We start from the raw sequence: 22,011 nt of genomic DNA on the forward strand, positions 1-22,011 counted from the left end.
TAAGATGGCTAGTCTTCTCCTCAATTATAATAAGAAAAGTGTATTCATGTTTTCTTCAAAGATTCTGTTTTAAATTATGAGGAAAAGGCAAAAGTTTCATTAAGTTACATGTAATTTTAAAGCACATATAGACACATGTCATGCTTAATCATCCTAAGGCAGTCATTATTTCCTTTTATATTGAAATAAACACATGGAGGGTCAATACTGTAAGGTAGTTCACATATACTTAAACATTATGATCTTTATTTTTCTATATTTCATGTGTTTAAACACTACACATCCATTGTATTTACACTATTATCTTCAAACATTTAAACACAACAATGAGCAAAGGAAAATCTTTTCAGTAAATGAAACTGAAACAACTGGATATTCAAATCCTAAAAAAAAATGGAAGCATTTTGACCCTATCTTGACACCATATACAAAAATTACTTCTAATTATACTTAAAGGCTAAACCCATAAAGTCTCTGGAAGAAAATGTTGAGAAGAACTTTGGGACCTTAGGTAGGCAAAGATTTTTTAGAGGGGACAAAAACAACACTAAGCATAAGGGAAAAAAATGATAAATGATAAATCAGACTTTACAAAAAGTAACTTCTCTTCAAAAGACACGTAAGAAAATTAAAAGCTAAGCCACATATTGGGAGAAGGTGTTTGCAGTAGGATGCAGACCCAGCACATACAAATAACTCCTACAACAACAAAATGAACAATCCAATTAAAAGTTTGTCAACATTCTAACCAATCACATATAATAAGAGAATATAAACAAATGGCCAAAAAGCACATGAAAACATCCTCAACATCATTAATCATCAAGGAAATGCAAACTAAAGCCTCAGTAAATTAGCACTTGAAACCACTAAAATAACTGTTGTTAAAGACTAAGAACTTCAAATGTTGGCAAGGAAGCGGAACAACCAGAGTTTTCATATAACACTGGTAGAAGAGTGAAACAGTGCAACCACTTTAGAACACTATTTGGCAATGCCATGTAAAAAGGCTAACTACATACATACATTCTAAGACCCTGCAATTCCACCCCAAGTAAAGAGAACATATGTTCGCAAAAATATTGCACAGGTACATTCATAGCAGCTTATTCATAATACGCTAGCACTGAAAACAGCCCAAATATCCACCTTCAAGAGATTGGATAAACAAATTGTGACATATTTATACAATGGAACACTACTCAGCAAGAAAAATATTAATTATTGGTAAGTACAACAATATGGATGACTTTCAAAAAATACCCTGAACTTAAGAAGTGTACATAGTCTATAATTCTATTTATATAACTTGAAGAACAATCAAAGTAATCCATAACAGTAGAAATCAGAATAGTGGCTGGCAAAGGAAATGAAGATTAATGGGAAGGGAATATAAGGAAAGCATCTGGGCCGATGGAAATGTTATCTATCATGCCAAGAGTACTGCTTATACAAGATTACAGAATTATCAAAAGTCATTAAATTGTATACCTAAAAACTGCATTTCACTGTTCATAAAATTTGCCTCAATTTTTTTATAGTAAGCAAAGCAAGCAAAGTGGGGTAAGAAAAGAATCTTTACTGATTTCTGCCATTAGATAAGCACTGCACATACCCTTGCATAGGATTCATGAGGTGACTGGTTCATCTATGACATAATCAACAAGAGCCTGCTTATTTCAAAAATGAGGAAATACAGGTTCAGAGAGATTTAGAAATTTGCCCACAGCTACAAAGTAACCAAATAGAAGATCTGGGACTCAATCACTAGTATTTTGACTTCACTTGATGTGTCCTTTCTACTATAATAGTAGCTCTCTAACATGTTTTACCACATTCCAGAGCAAGAAATATCATATAAACACACACATGATAAATGTTTCAAAAGGAATGTTGAACCTCAAAATTGATCATTCAAATTTTGCATAAGCACGTGTACTCTTTCAGGTCCAACATAGCCAATATTTCCTTCAGTATGAAACAAACCTATCAAAAATAATCCATGTATCTTTTCACATTATAATGCTACTCAGCATAGAGAAATGCTCATAGTACAAGCTTTAAGGATATAAGAGTACAGAGACACCCATCTCATGCTCACTGTGGATTATACCTCCACTGATTAGAACAAAAGGGATAAATTCTTATATTGATGGTAGAATCACAAATTCAAGGGGAAAGTATATCAAGAAAGTGGCAACGGTCAACAAAGTCATATTGCCAACAAGTCAATAAGAACTGTCAAGGAAAAAAACAAGTGCATGCAATGTATCTGGGATAAGGAAAGACTCAAGTTCAAAGACAGTCTTAGAAAAGAAGTAGGGATTAATTTGACAGTTTTTGATTTGAGATGTAGTTTTGTATAAGGATGCTCCATGTAACACTAAGAAAGGGAGCAAGGTGGCAGCTGAGGGAATGGAGGGCAGTCTATGAATCACTATGTAATTTCAAGTGAGCAAAAGAAGTAATATTTGGCTGTCATTTTCTTGTTAGTTTAGAACCATTAGGGTCTTCATTTTACACATGAGGAAAAGAGACATATGGAGGTTAAACCACCTCACCCAAAATAATACAGATCTTTAATTATAGGAACAAAATAGAACCCAGGGAGTCTAGTTCCAGTACCTATGCTTTTAACCACTACACTTAAACATCTCTCTTATATACGTTAAACCATATAAACTTGCTGGGTTTTAGGTCATTATGATTCAATATTACTGATTTCATGTGGTTCAACAAATTCATTACTCCTAGCTCTCCTCCTCAATGAAGTTGAAGTTGTTTGAAGAGTTTTCCAACCTCATTCTCTCAAGTCTCACTCTTCACTCTCAACCTAAAGAAATTTGGGATTTTCTCCAACACCTCTCTCAATTTGTTCCTTGTTGCCAAATCCATTAGAAATGTTTAATCTTTGCTTCAATTGGCCTATCTACAGCACTTGAAAATATTAACCAAATCCTTCATCATTCCAATACTCTATTAACCTGACACTGAACTTACTTGATCAATACCTATGTTCCAGGACACTCCTTTTAGTCAACTTCAAAGACTACTTTTGTCTGTCTCTCCTTAAGTGCTGACATTCCTCAGGGTTTTATCCTCAGTCTCCTTCCCGTTGTATTCCATATGTTCTCCCCCTCAATGAGCTCTTCTATCTTGGTCAATTTATCACCTAACTGCTAATGAAACCTTTACAGGTAGCACAGATCTTTCTCCAAACTCAACTCTCCAAGTGCATTTTCATGCCTTTTGATGTATATCCAACCGAACTCAGCATTAACCTCCTTTTAATTCCTATCTCAGTAACCAATACCACCTTTAAGCCATTACTCAACTGACAGCACCATTACTAAGGAGCAACTCAGACAACAGTCTTGACCACCCTTTATTTTTCATCCCCTCTGGGCAATCCAATCCTTTTTATTTTACTTGCTAAATTTCTATTAAATCTGTCTACTTCTTCATGTCTGCACTCTCATTACCTGAACTCAGGTCACCATAACTTCTCTCTCTGATTGCTGCACTGATGGCTTGTCCATGTCTTATAGCCATTGAATTCATTCCCCAATAGTGCAGCCACATTATGCTTTACATGAAACTCTGACATCACATTGGCCCTTTTTAAGAGTTTTAAATGATTTAGAAGATTCATTTTAAAATCTTTAAATGAAAAGATTTAAATGATTCATTACTTTACACATAAATCTAAACTTCTTAACAGTTTCCAAGAATAAGCCTCTGCTGGGGCGCCTGGGTGGCGCAGTCGGTTAAGCGTCCGACTTCAGCCAGGTCACGATCTCGCGGTCTGCGAGTTCGAGCCCCGCGTCTGCGAGTTCGAGCCCCGCGTCAGGCTCTGGGCTGATGGCTCGGAGCCTGGAGCCTGTTTCAGATTCTGTGTCTCCCTCTCTCTCTGCCCCTCCCCCATTCATGCTCTGTCTCTCTCTGTCCCAAAAATAAATAAACGTTGAAAAAAAAATTTTTTTAAAAGAATAAGCCTCTGCTTATGTGTAATAAGCCTCTACTATTCTCTTTAGACCCACTTTTCTTGATGCTTTCTCTTTTACTGTATTTTCCGAACATACTTAATCTTTTGGAAATCCAGACCCAATTCCAAAGTTGGACGGTGGAGGTGGGAGTTCCTTTCCACATAACACAAACAATTCTGACAGTATAACCAGAGATAATATCAGATTTCACAGGCTAGGGGTTCAGTCCTATAAGACTGTCCCCTCCCCGCTTCAGACACCAAGTCCAGGTTGTTACCTGTACTTCTGATTAGCCAGTTATAGATTGGGGATTCCAATCATCCCTTCCTTGGACTTTAGATGTCAGTCACAAATCTAGGTTGCTACTTGTACATCTAACCCTCTGGCTGTAACCAGAGGTTCTCATGGCCTCCTTGAGTTCAATTAATTTGCTAGAGCAGCTCACAGAACTCACAAAGCATCATTGTTATTAGATTACCAGTTTATTACAAAGGATATAACTAGGACCGCTAGATGGAAGATACGCATAGGGCAAGGGAAAGGGAAAAGGCACAGAGTTTTTCCATGCTCTCCCTGAGTTTAGTGCTCTCCCTAAATCTCCATGTGTTCACCAACCAGGAAGCTCTCCAACCCACTCCTTTTGGATTTTTATGGAGGCTCCATTACATGATTAAATCATTGGTACTGGCAATTGATTTGACCTCCTCCCTTTCCCCTTCTGGGAGGTGGAGAGGTGGGGGTAGAACTGAAAGTGACAACCTTCTAATTATGTAATTGGTTCTCTTGACAACCAGCCCCATTCTTTAGGTGGGGTTGAAAAGTCACTTCATTAACGTAACAATAGACACCTTTATGGCTATGCACACTTAAGAAATTTCAAAAATTTTAGGATCCCTGTTCAAGACAGGGAAGAAGACCAAATATGTATTTCTTATTATAAAACACAATATTACACTTAATTTATACCTATTCAAATAAATGTTCTTTCTTTTCAGGCTTTGGAGATATTGTTTGCTGTATCCATGTATAAGTCTTCTAGATCCTTCTTCACTGAATCCTGGTCATTTATTTAATTGTCTGTAACTCTTGTTCCCTCCTCAACCTAAATGTAAGTCTCAGATGGTAATACAGAGCACATATAATTAAAAAAAAAACAAAAAGCTGAACCAAGTCTGTACTGTTTTGCACTGATTAACCATGTGTAGTATATGCTTAACCATGTGTAGTATATGCTTAACACACACACACACATACACACACACACACACACACACACACACACATTCCACTCATTTTACTCAAAGAGAAACCATTTAGCTTATTACAACTTACTCCAAACACTTACCACTTCCATCTAATTCCATTAAGTGGCTTTTAATTATCATAACGCTTTATTCTACCAGATTTTCCTTATGTGGATAGGACACAATTTCCAATCTTTCACTAATTTCAGAATACTAGCTTAATGCATAGCCATCTATCGTTCCAAAGTCCATTCCAAAACAATATCATATAATAAAATGCCATCTGCCTCAGCACACCAAATGTTCTTTCATCTTCACATAATTCCTTAAAGGCCCTCTCTTCCACCAGATCTTGGATGGATAAAAAGGCAGCTTCTAGTTTTTGCCTCCCAGAAAGAAAATCTTAGGCTCTCTGGAGACATGGATGGTACTTAATTTAATTTAACACTTGCTTAAATTTCTGATTTAAATAACATTTACGTGCCTAAAAACATATAAGAAATGTATTCTATTATGTATTCATTCATCTACTGCTTGCATTTTATAGTTTTATTTTATACAATGAGTGTATTGTTGCATGTAAAGCAAATTTCTAACCAATCAAATTCATTAAAGTTATTTTAGAGGAAACAATAAATTCTACAGTAACAGGTATTTAACTCTTCAAAAACGGTTTTCAAACCATGTTTGGTATTCCCTTAAACAAGTAATATTCTTCAATGTTTGATGGCTCCTTTTGACACTCTTTATACTACAAGTAAACGTTTACCTAACCTCTGACTTATTGCTTAAAAATCCCAAATTGGAGTATGCTACCCTCTAATCGGCTTCTTAATCTCCCCCCCACCCTCCGCAAATAGGTACAATATTACCTGCCTTTGGGATATAATGTTAGGAACTGAGCCAGGGTGTATGTTCAATAAAAGTATTACTTCAGTCATCCCTTTCTTCTCAAATTAACAAATTCCTTCTCCTTCAGCCTCTTTACCGAGTTTCTGTCACAGAGGCTCCCTCTTCTGAGTTGTAGCCAGGGCCCATCATTTTCTGACATACAATTCCATGAACCTACTAAAAATATCTACACTCTAGAGAAAACACATTCATTCTGCTTTTCTATTAGAAGAGTAAAATCTAATCTTTAATATTTTAAAGGAAATGGGCATCAATTGTGCCATTTCTGATAACAGTGTAATAATACCAGCCAATCTGTTTCAAAGTTATTAAATTCTAAAACCTCGGAACCTATAGATAACATTTTAATCAAGCCATGCTGCTGAGTTATCTGTTTCTGACCACATGTGAAATCTGCTCACTTCCAAATTTTAAACAAAACCAATACCGCCTCAAGACACCAAGAGAGGACCTATAGTTGTTCTTTCTCCCTAGAAAAATTCGGCATACATAAGCAGTTCTCTAAAAGACACAGAAAGAAAAAATGCCTCAGCAAATCACACAAAGTTCTCCAATCACTTTTTGGATTCAAAAGGCAGTCGGGGGGGGGGGGGGGCGGGCGGGGGGGAGGTTGAAAATGTTCTACTGTTCCTTGCCACCTCATCACCAAACTCCCTCAGAAACCACAGTCAAAATAAGACATTCAGAAACATTCAGCTATCTCAATCTTTGACCCAATTCTGTACTTAGGAAAATTTCCCCATTTATGAACTTACTAACCTTTCATATACTATCCTTATTGAAGAAGTTTGTGAATAATTCATTCAATACTTGCATTCAGGAACATATCTCAGAAGTTAATGGCAACAACCATGCTGATCTCCTAAACACACTTTGCGTATTAAAATCTGCCTTTCCATCAAAGCCTAACGAAAGTTGTGTCTCTTTCAAAATGGGCAACGTGGTGTAATGGTTACACACGATCTCTGAGCAAGAAAGCCTGGGGTTCAGATTTACAAATTGACTTCTCTAGGGGCGCCTGGGTGGCGCAGTCGGTTAAGCGTCCGACTTCCGCCAGGTCACGATCTCGCGGTCCGGGAGTTCGAGCCCCGCGTCGGGCTCTGGGCTGATGATGGCTCAGAGCCTGGAGCCTGTTTCCGATTCTGTGTCTCGCTCTCTCTCTGCCCCTCCCCCGTTCATGCTCTGTCTCTCTCTGTCCCAAAAATAAATAAATGTCGAAAAAAAAAATTTAAAAAAAAAACAAACTGACTTCTCTAATTCTTAATTCTTCTCATTTGTAAAGCAAGGATAATGGTAATAACTATGACATAGGATTGCTGATGAATTGATTGTGGTAATGCATGCAAAACATCTAGCATAGTGCCTGACAAAGGAGTAATCTCCCAATAAATGTTGACAGCAATGACAAAGATGATGAAGAAAAAGAACCAATGATAACCATGACCAACAAGAGTCATGATCTTCTTTGAATTCCCACGATATCATTGGTTTGTAAAACCTAGCAGACCTTCCCACAGACTGTTATTTATATCTTATGTATATGTTGAATCCCCCACAGATTATTTAAAAACCAATGAATTAAATATCCAATACCCCTTCAAATACCAAAAGCATACGTTGCAGACAAGTGTTACCAACATACAGTGAAGGGCATGTGTGATTATATAGTTAAATGTAGTAGAGCTCTAACCCAATGGGATTCATCCCACACACTAGCTAAAGTATAAAGGTATCTATAGTACATGGCCTAAAAATGTGTTATTCTGGTGTTCTCGAATGTTTATTATCTCTCTCTATTGCAGAATCTTTTTGGAAGTAGTGTTCAAGAGACAAAGATAAGCAATGGAGGATATGCTACAAATGACTTGTTTCCCAAAATCATTAATAATGATTGGGCAACAAGATGTTTGGCTATGACTTCTCAAGTGTTTAACAAATAAAACATTCAATCACGTTTATTAACAAAAGATACAACATTGAGAAAATGAAGAAGTCATATAGCACAGGTAATTGCTAACAGTAATTTGGGAGATCAGTTATTAACCAGTACTCTGTTATTTTTAATAAATATATTTGCATATCACACTTATTTTATTGAAATTAACTATTTTTGTGACAAAAGGGATCATTTTTCATTCTCTGAAAGTGTTAAACCTTACACTGTTTATAGCTTTAAAAAACAAACTGGTGCCAGAATATAATTCCAATTAAAATACATTTCTTATATATTCAGACAAAAAAAAAGATCAAATCGGATGAACAAATAAGGGCATAAGAAAAGCAGGCACTACTACAGAGTTCTTTCCAAGGGTTTCCAAAAACTACCTCTAAAACTTTTTTTCCTTCTATAGCTGCTATGGGAACAAGGAGTTTCAATCTAGATTGTATACTCAAACAGAAACTAAGAATAATGGGAGCACCTGGTTGTCTCAGTTGGTTAAGTGTCTGATTTCGGCTCAGGTCATGATCTCACAGTTCCTGAGTTCGAGTCCCATGTCCTCGTGCTGACAGCTCAGAGCCTGGAGCCTTCAGATTCTGTGTCTCCCTCTCTCTCTCTGCCCCTCCCCTGCTCACACTCTATCTCTTTCTCTCTCTCTCTCAAAAATAAGTAAACATTATTTTACTTATTTAAAGAATAAGTAAAACATAAAAAACATTTAAAAAAAAAAACTAAGGATGATGATCAGACCTCATTTTATTCCCAGTTTCATGTATCCTGTTACCAAGTCACTTTGAAATAAGGTAAAGAAAAATATTGTCCCCATTATCCAAAAGGTTTATCCTGGTCATGCTCATTCTTATAAATGTAATTAATGAACTATGAATGTACAATGCATTCATAAGAAAATTTTATAAAGAAATAAATTAAAATTCACAAATGCATAGGGACTGAGTATCATATATAAACATAGAATACTTTGTGAAAGTGAGCGCAGGTATACGCTTCTTTATTCATGTAAACTTTCTCTGGGTTTTTCCTCCATTATAACCCCACACACTGCACATAGGTATATTCGTCTGCAGCCTTGCAAGAATTATTAACCTTTTTCTTTGTTACGTTTTCCAGTACTACCTACAAGAACCAGGGAGGGAGGATACTTGATAATGCTTGTTTTGCAGACACAAGTGTAACACACCAGGGCCCCTGGATAGAGTCCAAATGTCCAAAACAGCACACAATCCCAGAAATTTTGAGCCTCCCCTTGTCAAGAAGCTCCAAGGCCCATCCAGTTCCTGCCCTATCACGCACATACCTTGCTAGTCCCCGTAGTCCCTAGGATCAGCAAAGACAGGGCAGATTTGGAACCGACCCCCTGCCTTCTCTGAGAAAAACTTTGTCTAATTTAACCAGGTGACTCAGAGATTGTCTTACTGAGATCAGACACACAAATCTGACTTCAGGGATCAGTAACAAAAGGAGGAAAAAAGAAAGTAGGCTGTCTAGGTACCACAAGACCAAGGGATGAGATAGGAGTAGTTTCTGTAGGGTTTTTTTGTGCCTTATATGCACCAAAGTAGATACGAGAGAAGCTGGCAAACTAGAAAAGTCAATAGGAGCAGACAAAAAGAAAAAAAAAAACCTCAAGAAAAGCCTGCTAGCCAAAGGACTAGAAAGAGAGCAACTAGCAGGAAAGAAAACTTTTAGACAAACATCTTTCTCTAGCCAAAAAATACAGAAAGAAAACAAACAAACAAACAGTGTCTCATGTTCACCTCTGTCAGGAAAGTTTAAACAGGAAGCCTAGACCCAGCCTCATCCAGCTGTAAAGAGATATGTTTTCGGGTGCCTGGGTGGCTCAGTCAGTTAAGTGTCCGATGTCAGCTCAGGTCATGATCTCACAGTCTGTGAGTTCGAGCCCTGCATCGGGCTCTGTGCTGACAGCTCAGAGCCTAGAGCCTGCTTCAGATTCTGTGTCTCCCTCTCTCTCTGCCCCTCCCCTGCTCATGCTCTTTCTCTGTCTCAAAAATAAATTTAAAAATTTTTAAAAATTAAAAAAAAGGGATATGTTTTCCCCTGTGGCTGGAATCAGAAAAGACTAGATGGGGACTAGGGACTTCATTTCCACCCACGGTAAGGATGCCTCCTGCAGTGGCAGCAGAGGCCACAGGGAAATCCTGGACTTCCTCACTCATGAACAGTTAACAAGGCCCTTCTCCCTCCACCAGGGTGGTATGAGAGGTCTCATTCTGCTGGAATTTTCATCATGCTCCTGCAGGAATGAAGCCTTCCCCCTACTACTGGTGTCCCTGGAGACCACAAAAGAAGCAGGGACAAGATGTTCCTCCCTTTCCTGGCCAGATGGTATCAATGAATGCCTAGTGGGGAGCCTGGACTTTCACCTCTGCCTCCAAGTATAAAGATGATGCCCCCTCTCCCTCTGCTGGCATGGCGTTAGAGGCAGCCTGGTAAAAGAGAATATAATTAAAAAGTGTGACACGGTCAAACTTTGATTTTGAGTGAATCACTCTGGCAGCACAGCTGGGAAGGGGAGAAAAGGGATAAAGGACGCTGAGCTAACAGAAGAGTAAAACCAACAGTACTATAGTGCCTGGAAGCTAAGGCAAACACCAAGAAATTGGAAAAAGACCAGCAGTGGAAACAGCCAAGAGACCTTATAAGAAGTCAGAAAACTTTTATTGGATTTGGCAATTAGGAGATGATTCTGTCTCCAGGGTCACTGGTTTTAGGACAATGATGAATGAGGACAGAAGCCAGAATGAAGGGTTTTGAAGAGGTAAACTGAAACTATTTTTTTTTAAGTTATTCAGATTGGATCGTGCCTACAGGCTGCTACAATAAAAGAGTGGATAGGGAGGAAGAAAGTGGAGATACTGAAGAAGGGATATAACTGTAGAACAAGTCTTGAAGACATGATGAGCCTTAGGACTAAGGATACTGGTGTACATGAGTCACCCTAGAACAAAAAAGAAACATTTCACCTTCTGGGAATGGAAGACAGTAAGGAGGATTATAGAAATTTTTAGGTGATACGAGGTTGAAAAACATCAGAAGAGATATATCCATTTCCTACTAAAACAGAGGACGAAATCAGCTGCCAAGAGTGAAGGATGTGTGGGTTTATGGCAAGGCCTGGGAAGGTTTGGAATTACCTTAGAAACACACAGGACAAGGGCTAATCAAGCTCAAGTAAAGCAATGAATAAGTGACCAGTGACTGAAGGAACATGATATTTTAAAAAGCCTCACTGGAATAATTTTTCATAAGATAATTTGTTTTATAATTTGGTCTCCGAGTTCAAATTTCACTTAGCAGTGGTTCAGAGAGTAAAGGCAGTGCTTATTTTCTTACAAAGTCAAGCTTCAAGTTGAGGTCAAGTCTGCAATGCCATTAAAATGTTAAGGAAAATCTTAAAAGTATCATCTCATATTTGTATAATTTCTGTTTCTGTTATTTTTGTATAAAAAATTCTATTTACGTTTGTATAAAATATGGTTTATATTATTACAAACAGAATTGTTTTAACCTTAAAACACTCATGGGTGGTAGATATTACTTTTCCTGTTTTACAGATGAAGAAACTGAGACTCAGAGAGGAGGTAAATGACATACCTTACATTTCACAATAGACAAAAGTGTCAACACTTTGTCCCAAGGGTTTTGCCTGTTAAAGCAGAATTTTTCCATGATCTCATAAATGTGTTTTAATTGAAAATCAAAACTATCTTGTCATTTTTTTTGCCAATTTTTGTTTTTTATTTAAGAAACATAAGCCAGATTATCCCAAATGTATTAGGAGAAAAAAAGGGGTTACATTAATCAAAAGGAAAGTCACATGAATATTTTTTTTAACAGAAGCTAGTTTTAGACATTACATCAATACCTTTCCTGAATTTAAGAACTCTCCATGATCTGTGGAAAATATTTTGAGGAATACAATTTAAATTAAATAATGATCCTTACTGAGAATGTACATGTAGTTAAGTCACTGCAAGTTAGCATTTGTGATAAATATTCCCAGTTTCTCTCATGGTTTTAAAGGTTCATTCCATATCTACAAACATGAAAGCCAATCCTAGATGGAAGGTCAAGCTTTTCACCCAAATTTAAAAATACCACCTAGTGTTCTAAAAACAAAAAAAACAAAAAAAACAAAAAAAAAACATTTTAACTGTTGGGATATTTGGCAACATTTGACTTCCTCATTTGATGAGTCAACCAAAACAATGATGAATCTACCAATATCTGTGAAAAATACAGGTTAGGAAATCTTGCAAACCAGAGAACTTTGTAATTCTAATGAAGTCTGCAACTACAAAGAAACCTATACATCATCTAGTCCAATTCCTTAATTTCAGAGACAAAGAAACTGGGCCTGGAGGAAGGGAAGTTTATCAACATTCAGTTTAGGCAAAAGTGGAATTAAAATCCAGGTATCTGGATTCACAGTTTAGTGCACTTTCCAGAAGCAGCTTAGATAGAAATAACCTCACCTAATTTCATGTGGCAAGCAAATTCAGAGGCTGAGTGGAACTTTAAGGATCATGCTGAGTTTGCTGTTTTATCATATTTGAAAGCACCTTCCATAACAAATGGATAATTAAACAATATTATAATCACAAAAGGAAAGTTATATTAATTAGTCAAACATATTATAAGCACTCTTCAAACCATATTATTCAAGATCTTTTCTAAGTAACAATCAAATACATAAAATGTATGGGCTCTTCCATTAGCTTTCTACTGAAAACACATAGCAGAAACAAGTGAAATAAAATGAACTACAATCCAAATAATTAAAATAATTAACAAACTACTACTTTTAACCCCATGGCCTTATGAAGTAGTTGCAAATGAGCACTGATTTGCATTTATCACCAATCAAAAATGCAAAATAAATGACTGTGAAAGCTCATTGGTTTACATCACTGACCTTATATATATTAGCTTCCAGAAAATCATTCCAAAGAACTGAATCATCTGGATCATTTTTATTGCTCACTCAGTCTTGAGACTGTCTGCACAGTACTGACTGAAATGTACTTCAGTGTGCACCTTCTCTCCAAATGAATATCTATGTCAGGTTTATTTATAGCCACTGCCTTCAATCAGTGCATTTCCAGGTAAGAGAAATAAAATCATCTCAACATATTCTCCTATAGAGATCTGAAACAAAACCTGGAAATCTTGGCAAATGGCCCTGGATAAAACAATAAAAGATCCATAATGTAAAGTGTACATTAAGATTTATTAGAGATTCCAAAGGACACTCACCTTTTACTCTTCAATAAGTACATTTTAAAAACTTGAGGTACAAATAAAGAATTAATATAAACCTTATGCATCTTTTTTGCATAGCTCTTTATATACTCCGAGATTATAATCATCACTTCCTCCATTCTCTTTTCCTCATTGTGATTTCTCTGAAATTTGAACACCTCCCTTTGTTTCTTACTTAGATATTTTTCTATTTAAGAGCTTTTTCCTCCTAATTCTTTACAAAAGCAGGACATGCTTCCCCCTGCTGGGAAAAAATTAAATTACAAGGACGCTGGAACATGTTTCTAAATATCAAGAAATCAAGTTCCTGGGAAAGATAAAATGCTAAGGAATCAAGGGCATAGCCTTTTCTGACTGTTTCACCAGCCACAGAAACACTTATGCACTCTACTAAGAGTTTCTTATATGCATTTTTTTAGTTTGGCAGTTTTGAGATGTACACTAACTCCACTAACTCTCATCAATGACTTATGAATTAATCATTGAGCCTGCTGTCCCAAAGAGAACTCCAATTAGCAGGTCAGAGAAAATGATCAATTCCAAACTTTTTTTTCCATTTTAAAGACGTTATCAGCTTAATAAAGACACTTCTGGAAGATATACTGAAATACATGATTTGAGAAGGCTTAATTGCATTTTTAATCATTTTGAACAATCTTAACTTAAGCATTTATTAACTCATTAATTTTCAATATTCCTATCATTTTTATGCAGTCATCTTTATTTTTAATAAAGTAGAGTGAGAGTTTAATTTTTAAATTGACTTAACTTTTCATCTGAATTTCTAGTTTTTTCATTCAGTAACCAAGTAAGTATCATTGCTTTTTACCTTTCCAAATCCTCTAAAAAACTAACTTGTTCCTTGAGAAGCAGTTTAGCTATTTCACATGTTCAAGATTTTGATAACAAATCTTCCTTAATTGTTTAGTATACAAAAAGGAAAAAATACCTTGAACTTTACTGTTGTTATAAATAATACTCCATCAATAAAATATTTAAACCTAATGGCTATTTGAATCATACATGGAGGATTACAATTTTTCCTTCCATGTACAACTAAGTCTCAAAAAAGAAAACATTTCATTTAATGAAGAAGGGAAAGGAAGAGGAAGTTGTCACTTTTAGTTTTGCTATAGGTAAGTCCATAACAACCTAAGCTACAAAACTGCATTGTAGTCAATTTGATGATGAAGCAATTCATTATTAATGAAGCATTCATCAAAAAATTTAAAAAAACGAGTTGTTTTTAAAAAGGCATGTATAGATTATTACAGATATTGTATCTTTAGCAGATAGATGGCATTCTCTCAAGATGAATGGAGAAATTGGGCTAATATTTCTGTCATACATAAGTTTGTGCGTGTGTGTGTGTGTGTGTGCGTGTGTGTGTCTGTTTAAACAACCTTTCAAAGCAACACAAAAGACAAGACATACATGTTCCTCTGGGAATGAAATCTCCTTTAACATTACAGGTACACAAAAGAAAATGCACACTTGGTAAAACAGTTGATCAATTGTGGAGTGTTCCCAGGGGCCAGTATCTCACAGAGTACCCAATCATCACACTTCAAATAAATTGAAAAGCACTTTAGCCTTTGCCACATTCACTAACATTGACAAACATGCATAGTTTCATCTAGGTTAATTCTAAGTCTTTCCATAGGAAAGGCTATAATTAGATAAAGGGTATCAAAATCACTTCCCGAATGCAGCAAAAAATAAAATATAAAATAAAATAAAAAATAAATGCTGATTTGTAGCGAAGAAGCTCTTAGAACACTACACTCATCACCATTTACTTCCAAACTGATTTCCTTTTCCTCTGCAAAGTGAAAATATCCCTGTTGACCGCGCTACACTTTACGGTTTCTCCATCAATGATCCTAACAGGTCACATCACCACTGCCATTATATCTCGTAGCTTTGGTCTTCCCCAAATTAAGACGTAGAGAAGGAGCACTGCTGCCCGCCCCAAGAATGGGCTCCGTCCGCCCGAGCTCCGAAGCGAGCATCTTCAGGGGGACAGTTTCGGCGAAGGAGACAGGCGTCCCTCCCCAACTTCACTCCCCTAACCAAGCCGCGGGTGAGATAGGCGGCCAGTGATTTGTGCCCATCTGTGAGAGCAAGTCCTACCTTCCGCCAAAAGGCGCGATGCATGCACAAAAGATGGATCCAGGCTATCTTTCTCTGCCATCAGCTCAGGCAAATATTTCTCCTCTTCCATAGCGCGGACTTCGGACCGTCCCCGGGCGAAGCGCAAGGTTCCGCTCGCTCGGACGCAGGGTCGCCGGGCAGCGCCTTGCTCCCGCGCTGCTCCGCCTTCGCCGCGGCGCGGGGATCTCCGCGCGTCCTCACTGGCCCATGCACCGAGTGGCTGAGACTCCCGCCGTCGGGCTGAGCGGCCCCGCGCCCACACCTGCCCGTCCCTTCCGTCGTCCCTGGCTCGCGCCGAGCCCCGGCTCACACCAGCGGCCTTAACTGGAGAGGCGGGAACAGGGAGCGCCCCACCTCCGCCAACCATTCATTGGTGGCGGCGCATCGAGAGGCCGGGCCCCCGCGAAAGCTGCGAACTCTCATTGGGCCGCGCAGCACGTCGGATCGCCTGACTGGCAGGAGGCAGCTGCAGAGGGGAGGGGAGCGCAGAAGGTGCAAAAGCTTTCTTGCAGCCCAAGCTTTCCCTGGTTATTAGGCATGCCCAGTTGTGTGGAGCACTCCGTCTTCGGCTGAGGTGCGGTGAAAGGAGAGAGCGGGAAAAACACCCGTTTAGCAGAGAAGCTCGGGTCCAAGACAGCAAGGGAGATGGAGATGAAGACTGAGCGGCTGAGGGAATGAGAAAGCACCAGGGAAAGTATCAGGTAGACGGGACTTCACCTGCGTCCCTAAGGTACAGGTGTCCCCCTCTCCATCGTGCAGCTCAGACGCACTCCAGTGTGCAAGAATCAGCAGCGCACCGGGTCTGGAAATATCATGAAGACTGCTTGTGATCGGCGGCTGATATTTCCAATGAGCCTGACCTACATCTCGGAGACGCAGCAGGATGTTCATTGATAAACAAAGCGGCTCTGGGGCGATATTGTACAGCAACATGCTTCCAGTGCACAATCATTAGCGTATTGACTTAGTCCTGGTTTCCTTCCCATCCATCCCGCCTCCCCTAATCCCTATCTATAGGAAAGGTTCTGGGAGAGGCCTGAATTTTAAAACTAAAAAGCGATAAAATCAGTTAACTAGAGTTTGTGAAAGAATTGGGAAAACAGTGGAAGAAGGAAGAGTCCAGAAAATAGGTAACCACGGTTGCTCTAATTTCCCCCTTTCTCCTTATTTTAGATGTGACAGTGCGTTTCACCAGGTGCTGTGGCTGAGCTACTTTGTATCTATCCCACCTCTATTTAAAGGAGACTTAAACCCTGCAGGTATCACCAACACTGGAAGCAGTGCCCATCCTTAATAATGGAGCCTGAAAATGCAGCTTGCATGCTTCAAGTGTTACAAAACAATCTTTCCACCGTCTTTTTTCAGACACATTCGTTTTCCAATTTGCCTCTCCTCCACTGTTTTCAGTGTAGAAGAATGGGGGCTAATTTCCCTACAAATAAAGCATGCTAAAACTTTTCCAAGTTCTCCTACCGTATTCAAATCTTTTCATTATTTTTCAAGATAAGGTTGGGAGAATATCTTTCACTTATATAATTTTTAAAATATCAATGTGACTTCACATCCATTATCTCACTTTGCCTTCACAGAAGCACTCTGGAAAACATGGTATGAGTATTGGTTTCTCTCTTTGTAGGTATGGAAATGAAGGCGGAGACGGAGAAGTTCAGTGACCCAGAAGTAACAAATACAATCTCCTTGGCGCCATCCATGTTCATCCCACCCAGAGACTGAGTGTATGTTACCATGGGGCCATGGTAAGGGAATATGTGGCTAACAAATGTGATAAAAGTTAAAAGTTCATGACATAAGCTGTGATGACTTTGTGATATCAAATTTCACGACGCTGATAATTTTGTTTTCTGACAGTAGGAAAAAACACATTTCTTTAGGAATTTTTTTTTTAATCAAGAGCTTTCCTATGTAAAAACCTAACACCTTAAAAGAGTCTGTGCTCCCAATAATGTTTTTTCTCTAGGTGTATAAATTATCTTCTGATAGAGGGATGGGTGAGATGCATGAAGGTAGTCAAAAGGTACAAACTTGCAATGATAAAATAAATAAGTCCTGGGATGTAACGTATAGGCTGATACTGTAGTTAATAATGCTATATTATATATTTAAAAGTTACTAAGAGATAGATCTTAAAAATTCTCATTGCAAGAAAAAAAATGTTCAAAGCTTATAACTAGTTCATGCTAAAGTTGAGATTAAAATTAGAGTCCACTCAGCACCATTTAGCTCCAGATTGCACTGCTTTAGCCTACCTTTTTGTACATTAAATATTTAGTTTATTTATGTATATATGCATTCAATAAGTGTTTATTGAATATCAAAAAGAGCTAGCCTATCAGAAAGATTATTTTCTTTTTTTTTTTTTTTTTTTTTTTTAATTTTTTTTTTCAACGTTTATTTATTTTTGGGACAGAGAGAGACAGAGCATGAACGGGGGAGGGGCAGAGAGAGATGGAGACACAGAATCAGAAGTAGGCTCCAGGCTCTGAGCCATCAGCCCAGAGCCTGACGCGGGGCTCGAACTCACGGACCGCGAGATCGTGACCTGGCTGAAGTCGGACGCTCAACCGACTGCGCCACCCAGGCGCCCCAGAAAGATTATTTTCTAAGGGGAAAGAAAAATAAAACTAAATGCACAAGAGAACTGGTAATTGCTAATTGCTGACTGCAGTAAAGCCCAAGAGGGGACCAAGCAAGGAGTTAAAAAATATAATGCAAGGAAAGACCTTTTTTTTTTTTTCAAGGTAGACTTGCAGTCTTGCTAAGGAGTTGACATTTAACGAAAAACCTAATGGAAAAGAAGAATCTATCTGTGTAAAATGAACAGAGAAAAGCATTCCAGGCAGATGAATTTGCCCATGCAAAAGCCATGTGACTAAAAAGAATTTGCCTATCCTCAGAACTGACTGGAGTCTATGTGACTGCAATGTTCTGGGTGAGAAAAGAAAAATATTAAAGGTGAGGGATGGAAGGGGACAAAATACCTAAGATTTGATGGTTGGAAAATAACTCAGATTTAATTTTAAGTGTTAGGGGGACCACAAAGGATTGTCATCACTCTGTATGTATGTGCTTCTCAAATGATCTCTTCTGGTTCATATTTTCAAAGAAGTTAAAATGTAGAATTAAGGATATGTGTAGAGAGTACTTGTCATTTTAGATGAGTGTGGGTAGGATGTTTCATAGTTGAAGGAAGTTGTGCATTCTGCACCTGGTTTGTACAGAGACATGAAGGGAAACGTGCCACCAATCTTCAGAGAGGTAGCCAGGAACTACTATAAAAACGGAAGGTAGATAAGATGCTAACCACAGCTAATAAATTGTAAATATTTTGGAATGAGTATAAATTAGAAAAATTATTGTGCAATAATTACAACTGCATCTTGCATTGTAGCATGTCAAGAGATTAAAAGCCTATGACGTTGAGAGGGACATGTACAAACGTGATTTCACGAATCAGAAAGATGCAGTAACTCTTGCTATGTTCAGCAACAGCAATTACATTATCCATCGACAGGTTTTTTTTTTCCTTCCATGATTAAAGGTGCACTAAGAAGATAGTATGGAGATCTGTCTGAGGGCTGATTTTATTATACAATGTCTCTGGATATCCAGGTCATTATAAATATGGTAAGCTAACTTTTAGTTATTATCAAAAAGATTTATAATTTTATTTTCCCAGGTAAACTCTCAGCAAATGCCTAAAAATATATTCTAACAGAAATAAAAGTGTTAATGTAGCTTTAAAACGATTTTTTTTTTTTTAGTGAATGCTAACCTAATCTTTAGGATCATTTGTGTATTTAGCACATGACGGACATATAAAATAACAACATACACACTACATTGACCCTTAAAAATCAATATGCTTCAGAATTGACTCGAAGTTATTGCCTGTTTCCAAACAGGATATGACTGAATAAAGGCAAATTTTTCAACTACCCTATGCATACACTTATCCAGCATCAGATCTATGTGTTTTAAATAAATGACTCTATGTCACTGTGTAGTCTCCATTTATTTAGCAAATAAGTATTTTATAGATATAATTATTTAGTGGATATTCTCAGAGTAACATTATTAATGCAAAAATTGAATAAACATAAATGTAAATAAATTGAGATTCTTCTATAGATGATTGTGGAATAGAATATTATATGCCAATACATGAATAAATTACAACTACTGATAAGCCCCCTTCTTCTGATGGTGTAAATAACTTAACCAAAATTACCATTGAATTGATTTGTATATCTTAGAAAAGATATATCCCATTTTCAATATGAGTTCTAGTCCTGACAAAAACATTTTAAGATATTTCATTTACTGTACTATTATTTCAATGATAGTATATTATGGAAAATTTTGCACCAACTAAATTTGGTTTTGAAGGATGATCAAGGTATGTGCTGTAGAATATGTCCTGCAGTTAATGTACAAACTGTGTATTCAATACTTTCACAAACCCTTATAAGAAAGGCCAAGTTAAAGGGCATTTACTCAGGCTTATTTTTGCAGACTAATAAAAAGTGCCCAAATGGTATTATTAAATAAAAGACACAATTTTTATTTCGGAGTTCTAATCAACTTTAGGGATACCTCACCAGCCTAACTACTTACTTCAAGGATTTAGTAGAAGACACAAACAATAAGAATCATGGGTTAATAAAATTATAGTAGCTCAATAATTTATGTAATGATAATGGAGACTTAAGGCATTAATATTTACTAAAGTTTCTAATGCGTTGGTGCCTAGGATAGAGTATAATAAAGGCCCAAAATATTGACTGACATGCTTTCACCTAGTGAAGCCTCTGGCAGAGCCCACTAATAAAAGGTGCTGGTTTAATATTTCTATTTATTTTAGTTTCACTAACTAGATAATTGAAATCAGTTCCAGTTTCCTTTTTCACTTCCATGATATATTTTAGGGTTTCCAGGAAGGAAGAAGGGAATTGAGACTTGTCTGTGAAATAACCAATAGCAGAAGTAGCATGTGCCATGAGAAATCTTTCATATGTAATGCTTTCCGAGCTAGAATGTATATACTATATGCTAATATGCCACAGCACAAAATGAAAATTCACCACTCAAAGCTGGTCTATCTATATACAGGGGAAAAGTGTTTTCTGATTGGGAAGCTTTCAAATTAGCATATTGGATTTAAGCTGACACAAATGTATAACTAAAGGACAGCAGAAAAGAGAGAACAGAAGTGATACATGTTGAGAGCCTACTCTTGTGTTTGGAATACTGCTTTTCTGAATCCTCACAAGTATAAGGAGGGAAGGCCAAGAACTGCAAAAGACCCCAAATATCCAAACCAATATTGAAAAAGAAATAGAGAGTTGAAGGACTCACATTTCTTGGTTTCAAAACTTACTACAAAGCTACAGTAATCAAAAAAGTGTCTACTTGCATAAGTATTGACAGATAATGGAATACAGATAATAAAATAGAATTGAGAATCCATAGGAAAGTTATATATTTAAGGCCAAGTGATTTTCAAAAAAGATGCCAAGACCATTCAAAGAGGAAAGAATAGTCTCTTCAGCAAATGGTGCTGGGACAATTGTATATCTAAATGCAAAAGAATGAAGGTGGACCCCATCTCACACTATATACAAAAATTACCCTAAAATGGATCAACAGCCTAAGTATAAGATGTAAAGCTATAAAACCCTTAGAAGAAAACATAGAGGTAAATCCTCATGATCTTGGATTGGCAGTGGAGTCTTAGATATGACACCAAAAACACATGCAACAAAAGAAAAAATAGATGAATTGCACTTCATCCAAATTAAAAACTTTTGTGCATCAAAGTACATTTGACTATCCAAAAATGAAAAGACAATTTATAGAATGAGAGGAAATATTTACAAATAATATCTAATAAAGGCCTTGTATCCAGAATATATAAAGAACTCTCACAACTCATCAACAAAAAGACAACCCAATTTAGAATATTGGCAAAGGACTTGAATAAACATTTCTCCAAAGAAGATACGCAAATGGCCAACAAGCATATGAAAAGATGCTCAACTGCATTGATCATCAGAAAAATGAAAATCAAAATTACAGTAATTACAACATCATACCCACTACAATGATTACTATTTCAAAAAAAAGGAAAATAATGTTTTCGCAATGATATGAAGAAACTGGAATTCTCATACATTGCTGATGGGAGCATAAAATGGTGCAGTAGTTTGATAACTTCTCAAAATTTAAGCGTAAAATTATCATATAACCCAACAATTCCACTCCTAAGGGTATATGCAAAGGAATAGAAAACTGGTACTCCAACAAATACATATACTCATACATTTATTGAAGCATCATTCACAAAAGTCATAAGATGGAAACAGCCCAAATTCATCATTCATTGGATGGATTAACAAAATGTGATATATTCATACAATGGAATACAATTCAGCCACAAGAGAAATGAGGTACTGAT

The 22,011-nt window shown here is 37.1% G+C and overlaps 1 protein-coding gene across 2 annotated transcripts in view; it reads right to left on the bottom strand.

The window, feature by feature from the left end:
• Nucleotides 1–15,606, bottom strand: part of KHDRBS2 (KH RNA binding domain containing, signal transduction associated 2) — a 591,209-nt gene extending 575,603 nt beyond the window's left edge. For both annotated transcript variants that reach the window (XM_047859593.1, XM_047859594.1), the window contains exon 1: nt 15,516–15,606. In XM_047859593.1, coding sequence (XP_047715549.1) covers nt 15,516–15,606 — 91 coding nt within the window. The remainder of the gene's footprint in view (nt 1–15,515) is intronic.
• Nucleotides 15,607–22,011: the final 6,405 nt, after the last annotated feature.

This window comes from Prionailurus viverrinus, chromosome B2 (assembly GCF_022837055.1).
Source record: "Prionailurus viverrinus isolate Anna chromosome B2, UM_Priviv_1.0, whole genome shotgun sequence".
Taxonomy (NCBI): domain Eukaryota; kingdom Metazoa; phylum Chordata; class Mammalia; order Carnivora; family Felidae; genus Prionailurus; species Prionailurus viverrinus.